Source organism: Aedes aegypti, unplaced genomic scaffold, assembly GCF_002204515.2.
Source record: "Aedes aegypti strain LVP_AGWG unplaced genomic scaffold, AaegL5.0 Primary Assembly AGWG_AaegL5_hic_scaff_1759_PBJ_arrow, whole genome shotgun sequence".
NCBI lineage: Eukaryota > Metazoa > Arthropoda > Insecta > Diptera > Culicidae > Aedes > Aedes aegypti.
In genome coordinates this window covers 293,769-309,606 of record NW_018735222.1, presented here as the reverse complement: position 1 = coordinate 309,606, position 15,838 = coordinate 293,769, and the positions used below count along the sequence as shown (strand labels likewise).

At 36.5% G+C, this 15,838-nt stretch overlaps 1 protein-coding gene across 1 annotated transcript; it reads right to left on the bottom strand.

The window, feature by feature from the left end:
• Positions 1–398: 398 nt before the first annotated feature.
• Positions 399–10,599, bottom strand: LOC110680734. The gene is made up of 3 exons (XM_021856525.1): positions 10,220–10,599; positions 981–1,102; positions 399–865 (listed from the first exon to the last, which is right to left on the bottom strand). Exons 2-3 carry the CDS (start codon positions 1,018–1,020, stop codon positions 399–401), a joined length of 507 nt encoding a protein of 168 aa, XP_021712217.1. The 5' UTR covers positions 1,021–1,102; positions 10,220–10,599.
• Positions 10,600–15,838: the final 5,239 nt, after the last annotated feature.

Genomic DNA, 15,838 nt, shown 5'->3' with positions numbered 1-15,838 from the left:
AAAAACTAAGAACATGATAGTTGTTGAATAATCTTAAAGTTAAAGCTAAATAAAACTGCATTATCCTAACTTATAACATTCCCCTGATGTTTAATTTTGTACCATTGAAATATTGAAAATCTACTGATGATAATGGAGGATACACCCTCGAATCAAAACCAGGTCATGAACAATTCACATTCCCTTAATACTTATCCGAAAAGCTTCAAACTTAACTAATGTCTATAATTAGCGATAGCTCAAATTGACCGATAACTAAATCAATGGGAGCCACGCAATGCTCGTGTATCTATGCATCGCATGTTATGTCATCTCGCTTTGTCCTCCCCATTAATCCAATACTTCAGAAGTCAAACGATAAGCCAAACACGGCCACGCGCAATTTAAGCTCAAGCTGGTTATATGCTCACCTGTGCGTTGTTCAGAGCGGCTGTCAGCACTTGAACATGGTTCAGTGCCTGTTGGGCAGCATGTTGAGCTGCTTTCGCGGATCGTTTGGCTTGTTGCAATTGCTGAATCTCGGCATCGAGTGCCTGATGCGCCTCCAGACTCTGCTGTTCCAGACCTTGCAGTAAAACCTGTTTTCCGTGAAGAGCAGCTTGTGCCGTGGCCGCAGCTTGAGCCGCTGCCTGGGCCAGGGTATTCTGAGCTACATATGCAGCCTGCTTGGCTGCTGCGTGCTGGTTGGCCACGGCAGATGTCGCTTGATCGGCCGATCCTTGCGCAATCGAACGAAGACCACTTCCGGCACTGTATCCCGACTTGGGCGAATATGAACCTCCATAGCCAGCACTTGCCGCCGCCGAGTCATAGTCATACTCGAAATCCTTTCGTTTTTCAGCTTTGGTCCGCGCCTCAATGGTACCTGGTTAAATAACAATCGCAAAAGAGATTTAGTTATTTTCTTTCACAGCATCAATTTTCACAAAACAACGTAACTAGCAGCTAAGGAAAAAATACAGGAAAGCAGCGATACTCACTAATGCAAATCAGCATAACCGCTGCAACCGCTACTTTCATTTTCAAGCCTTGCTTTTTTCCGTCCCAAGTGGTGCCCAGCGATGTAAGATTATTGGTCGATACTTGAAAATCTGCCTCTTAGCTGCAACGAAGTGAGATAAAAAAAACAGTAAATATACACTGCCTCATCATCTGCTGACCTTTTTCCATCTAAGTCGGTTAAAACATACAGCACACAGGTGTGAAAATGAGGAAAGTGGACTCAAATTACGAAATATTTACTGCTCGAAAAAAAGACGAGATGATGGCCATGACATCATAGCTGATATTATTTTCCATTCACATTTATCGGTCATTTTATTTGCATTTAGTTTAAACCAATCACCACGCTTGTTGATTGATAAAACATTAAAATCGTTCCACAATGATGTAACGGCGATACAATACGAAACAAAAAAACAATGTTTAACAAAAGCCTATTTCGGCAAAATCTGATTGTGTCATACAACTATAATCCGACCAAACCAATTGAATAATTTATTGTCAATTTTATTGCTTTTGGGAAAAGTAATAAACGTTGTGCAAGCAGAAATAAAAGAGACTTGATTTTCGTCATAACAAAGAGGCAAAGTGCCCTAGATTAGAGTAGTGAATTAATAGTTTGCGTGATATATGTCGCTAGTTATTGGCATGGATATTCTATTTTCTGCTAATATACCAAATCATAAAATATTTAAATACTAATAGGTCATTAAAATGACGAGTCTTCTCTTCTTCTTGGTTTGACGTCCACACTGGGACAGAGACTGCTTCTCAGCTTAGAGTTCTTATGAGCACTTCCACAGTTATTATTAACTGAGAGCTTTCTTTGCCAAAGTCATTATCGTGTGGCAGTTACGATGATACTCTATGCCCAGGGAAGTCAAAAAAATTTCCATTACAAAATCCTGGACCGACGGGGTATCGAACCCAGACACCTTTAGCATGACTTTGTTTTGTAGCTGTGGACTCTAACCACTCGGCTAAGCAAGGCCCCATCAAGTACGTTACGCTATTAGGGGATAGTATGGGTTCAGTGAAATATGACGATTCATACAAAATGTTGTAAGGTTCCATATAATAATTTTGACTTAGTGGGATGCCCGAGCAAAGTCAGATATATGGATGATATCAAATAGATAACAACTTTCATTATCGCTGTTATCATTTTGATATTTTGTTATCAATGAAAAGCGAATGATAACAAAATTTGTTATCATTGTATCCGTGACAGACATGTTTGGTAACAGGTAGATAATAAAATATGTTATCACACACCTTTCCTATAGAATTTTTATATAGCGTGAATTAATGAACAAAGTAGACTTTTCAACATACAAAACTTGCTCAAATTCTGGAATGTAAATTGAACTCATCTCTCAAAAATTTAACACCAGAATTAAAAAAATAAATGTTGACACACATTTGGTTATCAATTTGAACTCAGTGAGTTCCAATCCTGCCGATTGAGGATCAAGATGACAAATATTTACGACTTCCTAGAGAATCTTCGTGCTTTCCATACAGGCATTACAATATCATCTGATCACTTTGATCATCTTCGGATGGTAAAAGATATTATCAGTAATCCAAGTGCTCTTTAAAATATGATTCCATCTCTCTAGATATCAGATGATTATCTTGAAGAACAAGGTGACATATCGGTATATTTCTGTTTTTAAATTTGATTACACTGCTATGCTGCCATGGCTTTTGTACAGATATTTTACTCAGTTCAGATGTCTGATATTACATGATGATCCTACATGATGAGCATTTTCTTTCGCTTTCAATGCTACATGCTGAATAAGTTAGATCCGTTGATGAACCGCTGAGTTTGAAATGTAAAATTATGAAAAATAGTACCGAAACTGATTGAACTTTGATTGAATTCTGATTTCAAATAATTTCAATGAGCCCTTGCATCAATTCAGAATTATTCTACCAACAAGATGTGGTTGAAACAAAATAGTATTACAGAAAAAATCCTCTGGTGAAATAAAATTCGTTTGCATATTAAGATTGAGATAGCCGACAAACAAGAATTTATGTTTAAACTTCCAGTCGCAACCTCCAGTAAAAGAAATTATAACAGAACAATTAATAACTCTGAAACTTATGCCAAGTGAAATTAAAGATGCTCCCGCCACCATGGAGTGCTTGCTAGATGAATATTGCTTGGATCAGAAGATTCATGAGGAATTCCTAATTTCCTCTTCAACAAGAAATGCGTGCAGTTTCTTGGGAAAACATCTGTTTTTTTTTTCACAAAATTTTATTTAAGCTTTTATAAATTTTGGCGTAATTTATAGAAAATTTTTATCTGCTAAGCTGCCGTGAATTGCAAGTCAGTCCCATCTGCATTTTTGTCAAAATTGAGTTTAGTTCAGTTTTCTACATATCTTCCAAAGCCCTTTCAGCTGCACTAATGATACAATATAATTTGTTCGGAAAAATTAAGAAAAAAACAACAAGTCAAATTGTCCCATAATGAAAAGTAACCGCATATCAGTCACACTACTGGATTCCGCACCGTGTAACACAAAAATGAACCGTGTTCTGAACATTTTTATTTTTTTTTTCTCTGATAGATATCATAGTGAAATACAAATTGTGAAAGTTGCATTAAGATTGGAACATGTTTAAATCTTCTGGAATTTTTTGAATATTCGTATGGAAAACGAATTTTTGATCTTCGTAGCCGATTTTCTCAATGCCTACTTTTTACAGATGGGACTGACTTGCGATTCACGGCAGTAAGGTGCTAGTAAGAGAGGCAAAATAATGAGAGAATTATTTTATTATGAATCACGAACGAAACATATGAAGGATTTTATTTTTTGCAATCTCTCATTGTAATAGGCTGTTTTTCTTCACGCCAATCTGTCATAAAACGGTCTACTTTACTTTGCACTGAATTATGCAGTGTGGTAATAGTCATTACGTACCTGAAATCATTTGCGTAATGAATATTACGCAACGTTTTTCCATTACCCAACTGTGTTGAGTTACGTAATGAATCATTACACAACAATTCAAAAAATATACAAAGTAATGCTAAATGCATCCTAATATGATTTCTGATAACCTCAAGTGGGTCTACTACGAAATTACAAAAAATGCTGTACGCAACTCGTTGCAGAAGCCTCGTTCGATAAATGTGCGAGTCGTGCTGTAAAAATCGTCATTCTACAAGTTGTTGCGTAAACTACTGTTTAACGATCCAAACTCATCCTATTATATTTTCATCATTATTTAAGAAGGATTTCTGATCAAGTGCTCCATTCCCTGATCCTAATGCTTGAGAGTTGCATTTGTGGTCTTCGAGTTTTGCAAAAGAAAATACAAATACATCATGTCTTCTTATTCTTGGCATTACGTCCCCACTGGGACAGAGCCTGCTTCACACCTTCAGCAAGGCTTTGCTTTGTAGCCACGGACTCTAACCACTAAGAAAGTCCTCTGTTTACATTACATATCTTGCTAAATTCCATGATAGGTCACGCTTATATTAAAGCCTGTCCACGTTAAATTTCGGACACCCAAATAATGGCAGCAAAAAAAAGTTACTCATAATTCAACAAAAACAATTGTTTATTTCAGAATAAAAGAGTTATATCTACAAAATAAACAGTTGACAAGGATGTTAATCCTTCTTTCTGTAAAATTCTCGAACTTTCTGTGGTACACCCGCCATCCGTGTCCGAAATTTATCGTGGACAGGCTTTATGTGCATTATACGAAACACAGGAGTATACATTTTTTGTTTAGATCTTGATAAAATCTGTATATCCAAGGATTCCACAAAAAAAATCTAACGGATATAGTATCTCCATCTTTTTGTTTTCGAGGATTATCCTATCAATTCTTCAAAGCATTTCTACTGGGGTCCAACAGCTGTAGCGGTCAATACGCAGCTATTTAGCAAAATCATGCTGGGGCTCAGCGTCGTGAGTTCTAATCCTACCGGACGAGGATCAAGATTGCAAATTCTCGCAGGGGATAGACCAGCTTCAATAAACAAATGCAAAAATAACCACTCGGAAGAAAAATCTCTTGGTCAATAATAGTCAATGTGGAATTACTCATAAGAACAGACAGCTGAAATATTCTCGTTGTTCAAATTGCAATTTATTTCAATCACTAGAATTCAATATACATAACCTCGAGCATATGCATAATATATGCTTACTAACATTAATCACATGACTTTTGTGCTACAAGTGATTTATGTAGGAATCCTTGCATGAGTTTGCGTCAGGACTACACAAGAAATTCATCAAAAAGCTTCCAGGAAATTCTTTGGAGCAAACTTCAATTTTTCCTATGTAAAATATTTGTAAAGCATGGCTTCTGAAATAGGCTTTCCAATCCTTGGAAAAATTTTCTGAGATACCCGTTTCTCAGGAAATTGTTTTCTGTTTCCCGGGATTCCCATATTTCTTGAGAGGATCTATTTCATTGAAAAATTGATCATATATATTCAAACAAAAACTATCGTACAATTTGCTTTTCATGTCTTACCAACTAATGTCCTCACTAGATCACTAGTCATATTTCAATGTTTATTTGTTGTTTTTCGTAATCAAGTACCGTTTTGTCTAAAATTCCAAACGTGACCCATAATCCGCACACTCGGCATATTATAGCGATTTTTCAAGATTCAAACTACTCAAATTTCTTCACAGGATCATCCCATCCCAAATTTGCTGGAATCTTGATCTTTGAACAGACATGAATCTCTCCCCACATGGAGACTAAAAGGTTACAAAATAGTTTCTTACCAAAAAGTTCTAATTTGGTGATGATTGTTCTAGAGTTTGTACACTTTTGTGTTTTTGATAAACTTCGATATAAATCAAAATAGAATGGTGTTTGTATATAACAAAATGACTTAAAACGGGCTAATAGACTTACATGATTATTTCATGTTTGCATTGGTCAATTGCCGATCGTTTTGATAAAAACGGAACATACATGTGAACGAGAATCTCAAGGGGAAATACAGGAAACATTCCTGTGTTTTCTCGTAATAATATCTAAAGAAACTTCCTTCAAATGTCTGGAGAAATACATGGAGTTTCTTCTTAAGATGGCCACCAAACGAATTGTCATCTTTTCTATTTTAAAATGGTACAAACCTTCTACAAAACCAGTAACTTAGGAAAAAAAACAATTTAGCGCTATCACTGCAGTATTAACAAAAGATAAAAGGGAATGTAAAAGTGTTACGTTTCACTCCCAAATTTTGTTTAAAACATACAGAACCTGATGCCTGTAGGAAAACATGACCCTTGAACGTCAAGCTAAACCAAACTATACATTTACTTTAGAATGCTAATCTCGGCTTGTTTAAACCTAGATTTACACAGCCGTGTAGTCGACAAACTAATTGCATGAGATCTTAGCCAATAAGCCAATAGCTTCATTACTAAGCAACCTGACAATTTGCTTGCTGAATTTTGGTTAAAATTGAAGAACAGAGAATATCACAGAAGCTCGTGAAAAAGATCTAAGTTTGATCCGTTTCAATTTTTACAGCTGTGCTCTACAGACAGTTACAATTTTAATAGCTGTGCTCTACAGACGTTTTCTATAGCTTAGCTGTATGTCTCGGCAAAATAAAAAATTAACGGCCCGTTACGCCCGTTGAGCTTGTGAAGAATCTATTAATTTTAAAAGATTTTTGCGACATGTAGTTGCAGTTTGTCATTGAAAACATTTGAACATGATTAACGGTAATAGAATGCCTCATATTATATGAGTCATATATAAAATTCATGCTTTAAATAATTCGCATAAAAAAAGCGTAAATCAAAGTTTTATGGATCTTGTCACCCAAAACTGAGCTGATAACGAGGTTTCAAATACCTAAACAAACCAGCTTTGGGCCAAATTTTAATGTTATCTTCTTCTTGGCATTTACGTCCCACACTGGGACAGAGCCGGCTACTCAGCGTAGTGTTCTTATGAGCACTTCCACAGTTATTAACTGAGAGCTCTCTTTGCCAAAGTTGCCATTTTTGCATTCGTATACCGTAGCCCTGGGAGTCAAGGAAATTTTCATAACGAAAAGATCCTGGACCGACCGGGAATCGAACCCAGACACCTTCAGCATGGCTTTGCTTTGTAGCCGCGGACTCTAACCACTCGGCTAAGGAAGGCCCCCAATTTTAATGGTATAGATTGCATTATAAGCCAATTCTGTATTATTATAATTCAAACAATATTTTTAAAGCATAACTAACTGTCCCTTTGGCTGCCCGGTATGTTTTGTAAGGCCCCAGAACTTGAACGTCAATTACTGAGTAACACACTCTAGATGATCAAGGATCAAGGTAATATCATTTGGACGCATGCAGGTCGTTAGGCCGAATGCTGGTAGGCCTAATATCGTTAGGCCGAATGCCGTTAGGCCTAATATGGTTAGGGCGAGTGCCATTAGGCCTAAGAGTTGTTATGGGTTCTGTTCAATTTTTAGTTTTTCTATCGAAAAAACGTAAATTTTCATGTTGTCTAGTTAGTTATTTTATTGGTCTACCATAACTCTAAAAAACATAAGAGCTAAGCTTTTATTTTAGTCCGTCGCAAACAATGCCTGTGAAATTAGGACTTACTAGTTGCCATAATTCTACAATTTTCGTCATTTTTTTTAATTTTGTATCACACTTATTCTTACGTCATTGATTTTCATTAATTTTAAACTACCCATAATCGAAAATTAAAAATCCAAAAGTATGTTTTGTATGTTGTACCAATGAGTTGTATGTAAAATATATTGAATCGTAATAACATAGGTTCACTAAACGAAGCAGAAAATTGTGGAACAAAAACTTATTTGGTAACATGATGGAACTAGCTCTGTGATGCCTTATAGCGATTGAGCCTATGAAAAATCAGTTGTGAAATATTTTTGCGAAATATAATTACAATGTGTCATTGAAAACATTTGATCAAGATGTAGGAAAGCTCATATTTCTATTGAAAATTCATGCCTTAAAAGGTTACGGATAACTCAAAATGTTGTTGATTTTCTCATTCCAAAATTTTCCCAGAACTTGCAAAAAACTACGAACCAAGTTTTTTTGTCAATGAAGACCCGTTTCAGTATTTTTGATTCCCTATAAATTTAAGCACTTATACCATCCAAAGAGTGTAATACGGGTCTTACGATTATTTTTGCCAAGACTGGAAACTTAGCCAAAGAAAACGAATGATGAGTACAAATTTGATGGAGATTGTTTTTCTGATAATAACGTTATGGAGAGTACCGTGCTACTCTATCATAGCCCAAATTTAAGGCTTTATCAACATTTAAATGATGGATCACCATTCGCAGCAACTGTCCTTTTTAAGCATTTGCCTGTCAATCATAGATGTTTACAGGTCATAAAACTGACACCTCTTTGTACAGTGAGAGGCAAAATAAAGTGCCCACCTTACCAGTTTTCGAATTTCTCTCATTGATTTGGTTCAAATTAAAGTTAACACACCTAAATCATTTGTGATATTTTATTTTTGATGTTCTTTTAAAGTTGCACTTACGAAATTTTGATTAAAAAAAGAATTTTACTTAAAGAAAAAGAAAATCAATTTGTATTGAAAAAAAAGTAGTGACAAAAATAAGTGCCCACTTCCTTCTTGGCCCCAGAAAAGATGATTTAAGAAAAATAAAAAGCAATTTAATAGTTAATGTGTCCTCCTTTGGCCTTAAGGACTTGCTGGAGGCTCTTCGGCATGCTTTTCACCAGGTTTTGTAGGTGTTGTGGATCTAGTTCTTAACAGGCGCGCTCCAAGGCTTCAAAATAATTATTTTTGTTGGTAACACCAGTTTTTTCAACCCTGGCATCGAGAATCGCCCACAAATTCTCGATGGGGTTGAGGTCTGGGCTTTGTGGAGGCCATTCCAGCGGTTTAATCCGACAAGACCGGAAGAAAGACTTGGTCTTCTTTCCAGTATGCTTCGGGTCGTTGTTCTAGAGAAATATGAATTTCTCTTCAAGGCCCGTCTGGATCAGCGAAACCTCCAGATTTTCCAGCAAGATGTTAATGTAGGAATCTGCCGTCATTATTCCGTCGATTTTCACGACGCTTCCTACTCCACTCCATGAAAAACACCCCCAGACCATCACATTTCATCACATCACACTTCCATGCGTCACCGTTCCTTGGATGTGGCGCTCCTGAAGCTCGAGCTGTCTAACCGAGAGCGGCGGGCTCGTGTGTGATGCAGAGCACCACATCCAAGGAACGGTGAAGCATGGAGGAGGAAATGTGATGGTCTGGGGGTGTTTTTCATGGAGTGGAGTAGAAAACCTCGTGAAAATCGACGGAATAATGATGGCAGATTCCTACATTAACATCTTGCTGGAAAATCTGGAGGTTTCGCTGATCCAGACGGGCCTTGAAGAGAAATTCATATTTCTCTAGAACAACGACCCGAAGCATACTGGAAAGAAGACCAAGTCTTTTTTCCGGTCTTGTCGGATTAAACCGCTGGAATGGCCTCCACAAAGCCCAGACCTCAACCCCATCGAGAATTTGTGGGCGATTCTCGATGCCAGGGTTGAAAAAACTGGTGTTACCAACAAAAATAATTATTTTGAAGCCTTGGAGCGCGCCTGGGAAGAACTAGATCCACAACACCTACAAAACCTGGTGAAAAGCATGCCGAAGAGCCTCCAGCAAGTCCTTAAGGCCAAAGGAGGACACATTAACTATTAAATTGCTTTTTATTTTTCTTAAATCATCTTTTCTGGGGCCAAGAAGGAAGTGGGCACTTATTTTTGTCACTACTTTTTTTTCAATACAAATTGATTTTCTTTTTCTTTAAGTAAAATTCTTTTTTTTATCAAAATTTCGTAAGTGCAACTTTAAAAGAACATCAAAAATAAAATATCACAAAAGATTTAGGTGTGTTAACTTTAATTTGAACCAAATCAATGAGAGAAATTCGAAAACTGGTAAGGTGGGCACTTTATTTTGCCTCTCACTGTATACTCAGTCACTTCTCCTCACTATCAGTCCATCGTCTTTCATCGCATATGGTCACAATGTAAGCATCGTTTCATTACATAATAACAGTCCTTTAAAAGTTCATTGTTTATGGAAAATAATGGTTCACCACTATGCATAATTTCACATTTGTCCTCCTTCCTCAATTCAAACTGCTGCACTTCTGGATCTCATACGCCAAAGCTAACACTTCCGGAAAACCTACCAAACCGCAAATTTGCACTTGCAACGTTCACCACTAATCGAAACTGCCTCTGGAGCACCGAAAGACTACTGGAACGTCGTTGACTGCTAACTGCTTGTAAAAAATCGTGAAAGCTCCGAGCTGAAGATCACGATTGATCGGCTTGCTTGTGAGTCTCGTCCAACTAGATTTTCTGCTTTTTCACTCGGTACGCGGAAATGGTGTGAGCTTTTTTTTTCTTCAGCCGCACGATATGCTTCCTTTCTTCTTGAAGAGTTGACCGGGAAAAGAGTCACACTGCACAGCAATAGCAAACTACTCACTCCGACGGTTGGATAGTCGAACGCGCGCGTTTTTTTGATTCGCGAGAGAAATTCGTAAAATGGATTGACCGAATGGCTTCACAGTGGCAAATGATGGCCCCTCTAATCAACGCGATCGCTTTTATAGATGTTTGGTTAAATTCACTGCGCTTGGAGTTTTCGACGGCGTAGAGATGGGACTTTTACGATGAGGTACCTCAAATCATAGGTTTATTTCGGGAGTTCACAGATGGACGTAGGGTGGTGTAAAGTGTATGCTGTGTTTGACTTCTGTAAATGGTAACTGACATAAGGGATAGTGGGGCATGATATAGAAGCTTTGAGCGTACATAAGGCCTCACATTTACGATTGCGATATTGTTGCATTTGACTATTAAATCAAATTCTTCGTCATTGTCTATCTAGTCATTCTTGGAATTTTTGAAGAAAGCTCGAGAAATACTTCCATGCAATTATTTTTGAATCATTTATCCAGAAATGATAAAAGAACCATTTACACGGATTGGACCAAGAATTCCACTATTAGTTCATGCAGTGCTTTACGGATCCCCAAAAAAATTCCTCCGAAGATTTTTAAAAATATTTTATATTGAATTCCCTTTGAAATTACTTCCTAGAGTACACCACAATGCTAAGGGATTATTTTTGAGTTTTATTCAGAAATATTGCTGTTTGCATTTGGGATGCAAATCAAGACTAAACGCCCTCCAAATGCGGTAACACAAAACAATCAAAGGACACCTTACCGCGTTTGGTGTTCCCGCATTTGATATTTGCATTTCAAATGCACACAGCAATATCTCCAGAAAGTTTGCAAGGATTACTCTGATTACTATAACTAGTGATACTGGGTAGACTTAATCCCCGGGGAACTTGATCTCACCTCATTTACTCGGAATCTTAAACAGTTTTATTCTAAGAAATTTTGTGCAATACATCATCTAAAGACCAAATTCGCGTCAAATTTTTTTCCGAGTTGGTAGCACACTTCGAGATTTTAATGAAACTCTCTGGATGTGTACACCTTGACAAAATAAGCTACTTTGCATACTTAGTTTTTCCATAATTTATCTCGACTATCATTTAAAGAGGGCAGAACTTTTAATCGAAAAATGGCAACTTATACAAACAAGTGTTGGATAACCGTCTAAATTGTAGATTAAAATAATTGAACAATGTCATTTGTCGCATACACCGAAATAGTTATTTATGCAACAAGTTACAAAATGATGATTTTTTCAGCACGAGTAGTACATTTATCCAACGAGGTTTGCCGAGTTGCATACAACATTTTTTTGCAATTTCTCATCGTAATAGGCTGTTTTTCATTACGCCAATATGTCATGAAACGGCCTACTTTCCTGCACTGAAGTATGCAGTGCGGGAATAGTCATTACGCAACTGAAACCAGTGCTGTAATGATTCATTGCGCAACGTTTTCTCAATACGCAACTGTTTTGAGTTGCGTAATGAATCATTACACAATATTTTTTCCGAAATTGTAAAATGATGGTGAATGCATTCCGATATAATTTCTGATACCCTCAAGTGGTCTTCTACGAAATTGCAAAAAATTTTGTACGTAACTCGTTGCAGAACGCTTGCAGAATTTTTACAACACTCGTCGTAATTATTCTACTCGGCAAGCCTCGTAGGATAAATTTACGACTCGTGCTGTAAAAATCGTCATTCTGCAACTTGTTCTGTAAACTACTATTTTACTATTGAAAAGTCGTTCTAATTGGACTATTGCTAGAAATAGAAGACAACCCACGTGGATAAGCATCCATGTGTAGTATAGACTTACAGTTTTCAATCACGTAGGCTATGATACACTTCACTTAGGAATGTCACAAATTTGCACTCGTTCATCGTTATCATACTGAATGACATACGGAATCGGTAAGACGCTGACTTCACATTCAATTTTCTGCAATATTTATTGCACCGTTGCTTCTCGTGCGGACAGATGATGCGAACCGTCGCAGAAAGGTCCGGATTTTTTGGTTGTTGGCTTGCTGACTTTACTGCATCTTCTACGTCCGCTAGACGATCTAATTCTAAATCAGAATCGCTCCCCTGAGTTGGATTTGGATCGCCCAACAGATGTAAAACCAGATGCAAGTTCAAAAAGTTTTTGAATAATCGAGAGCAATTGCAGTATTGTGTGATAAGACTTGTATGATAGTTGCCGACTCTGAAAACAGTGCTAAAAAGTGCTACTTTTCAGCATCGTTAGCAGTACTGGAAAATAGAACTTTTCAGCACTGTTTCGACTGGTTGGAAAAGTAGGCCATTATATAGTTCACTTTCTGGATGAAAAGTAGGCTCATATGCAACGCAATTGCAAAAAATATTCTAAAACTAAAAGTCGATTAAAAATTGGCCGATTTTTATTTTAATGAAATTTTATCTCAAGATAGCTACAGTCGCCTCTCCACATCTTGATATTGAAAGGACCATCGAGATAGGGAGAGATCGAGACAAAGGACAAGTTTTTTATGAATACTAGATTGAAAACTACTCCGTTACCAAGAAAATGACTACCAACGTCATTTCGCGTTGTTAATTTGTTTTGAATCCTGAAAATTTGGTCTAGTAGCCATCGATAATATGGAGAGAAAATTAGGAACAACAAATCGACAGCAACATATCGAGATATGGAGATATCGAGATAAGGAGGATATCGAGATATGGAGTGAGAAACAAACCAAAGCTTCTTAGCTAGGGCACAAGGTGGGAATACCCGTGTCTCATCCCTGGAAGACGAACACGCATGGAGTAACTTTAACTTTCTTAGCAACGTCACTCCCAACGATGATGAAAACATTTCATTCACACTTACACTCAATTACAAAAAGTATACTAAACTACACATACACTAAATTTCAATCCGGTCGCAACACTCGCTTATAGTGAATCCTAGACCATTTTCCTTCCCATCATCCATCATGTCATTGGAAGATCTAAATTTCTAAAAAATATTTAGATCCATTTCCTAGTGTCTAATATTGCTCATGAGATTTGAACTGATTTTTTTTTCCAAGAATTCCTCATCAAATTCTTTCACTATTTCTTGAAATTTCTGGCTATACGATACCAACAGACAATTTTCTAAGCACTACTAGGAGTTCTCAGAGAAAATTTCCATTACTATTTCAGAAACAATCTTTTCTTAGTAATTAATGCAAGTACGAATAAAAATATTCTGTGAACACTTTGATAACCTACAAATTCCATAAAGTATTCCTAGAGAAACTTGTAGGGTAATACTTGACAAACTTGCCAAATGTACCAAACAATTTTTAAAACTATTCCTGGTGTAATTCTACAAAAAATTTGAGAAGGAATTCTTAGATAGTAATCCGAAGGAATTTCTTAGGCATATCTTAGAGCAGTGATTCCAAAAGTTGGCGAAATCGACCCAGGGGATGATTTTCCAGTCAAGAGAAAACGAAAATTTGTAAAACTGAATATGGGGACGAAAAAGCCAAAAAGGGGGAGGGGGGTGAAAGTGCTAGTATGTGAGAAATTGAAAACAATGACTCAAAGCATTGTAAAAGACTCTCATTTTGATAGATGATTATACTCTTATGCATTTGAAGAATTCTTTATGGCATTTTATAATCGTGTTAGGGTAAAACTTGACGATTGTCAAAAACAAAATATTTGTGTAATGCATTGAGTTTTTTTTTTGTACCTTATGTGAATTTTAAACATGAATCAGTAACTGGAAGTTTCCCAAATGATAATGTAGATCTGAACATTTTTTATCCAGTTTCCCACGCACAGTTTTATTGATACTAATAATGTTGAAATTCCTAACAAAGTATGGAAAAAATCTGAGTTCTCTTGAATTTCCAAAAATATATCAACTTTTTACGTTACGTTGTAATGAAATAGAAGTAGGGTTGAAGCACCGGTTTAGGCAAGCCTAAGAGAAAATGCCTTTAGAAAATATATTAAAAGCCTACATATACTAAAAAAATATGTAAAATGCAAGCTTTCAATGCATATTAGGTATGTAAAATATCGATGCTGAGCTAAAACCATTTTTTTTTTTGCTTTGAAAATCTCGTTGGTCAATATAGGCCACCAAAACCAGTTTCGGCCAGAGATTTAATTTCGGTTCCTAAATTGGCCAATCACATTGATTTCTTATGAGAGTGCCCGAATTAGGAGTACCCTAGCCTACCCTAGGTCTATGGAAGTTGAAATTATAAGGAAATGTTTTCTGCTGAGAGTTCGACTGTATTTTCAATGATTAATGAAATATAGACAACGCAGTCTGTTTTGTTAAACACTAGAACTCGTTTTGAACAAAAAAAAAAACTGCGGAGCCGATATTTCATTAATCATTATAAGGAAAATAAATTACTTTCGTCATGTTTTGAATCAATTTGAATGAGTAAATGAATGTTGCTCTATCAAATGGATGTTATGTACTGAACACAAAAGGTTTCATGCTGATTTGTTATGTAAAACGGTGTATAATCCACACAGAAAACAATCCGTGAACAGCAAACGTGAACATGTCAACAATCAAAAATACACCGTGAACTAGATCATGTTTATGTGAACAATGATGGTAGTTCATGGTGTATTTTTGACAGTTCACGTTTTCCAGAACTCTTTTTTGAGCGTTCACTATGGCTAGAACTTCAAAACTTTTATCAAAACCGGTGCTTCTACTCTAGTATAAAATTCTGAATTTCCACATATTTCTCTTATGTTTTGGAATCCAAAAATTTTTGAGATTAATATCGTTATTTTAGAAATCTTCTTCTTCTTCTTTCTGGCATTACGTCCCCACTGGGACAGAGCCTGCTTCTCAGCTTAGTGTTCTTATGAGCACTTCCACAGTTATTAACTGAGAGCTTACTGTGCCAATGACCATTTTTGCATGCGTATATCGTGTGGCAGGTACGAAGATACTCTATGCCCTGGGAAATCGAGAAAATTTCCAACCCGACCTGTAGGATTCGAACCCACGACCCTCAGCTTGGTCTTGCTGAAAAGCTGCGCGTTTACCGCTACGGCTATCTGGGCCCCTTTAGAAATATATCTCTCAAATAACGATAAAAAAATAATTATTCAAAATGTTCAAAGGATTAGTAACCTATAATTGAAAGGATTTTAAGCAAAAGGATGTGAGTGTCAAAAACCTAGTTTTAAAAAAATTGAATTTAAAGTTGTTTCAGATTTTTTTTATTCGAGATTGTATGGGAGTTTGAAAAACAAGTCTTCTACGAATTACGTTATTCAATCTTTTGGGCGGAAAAAATCACCCTTAAGTACCATTGGAAAGCTTAAAAGC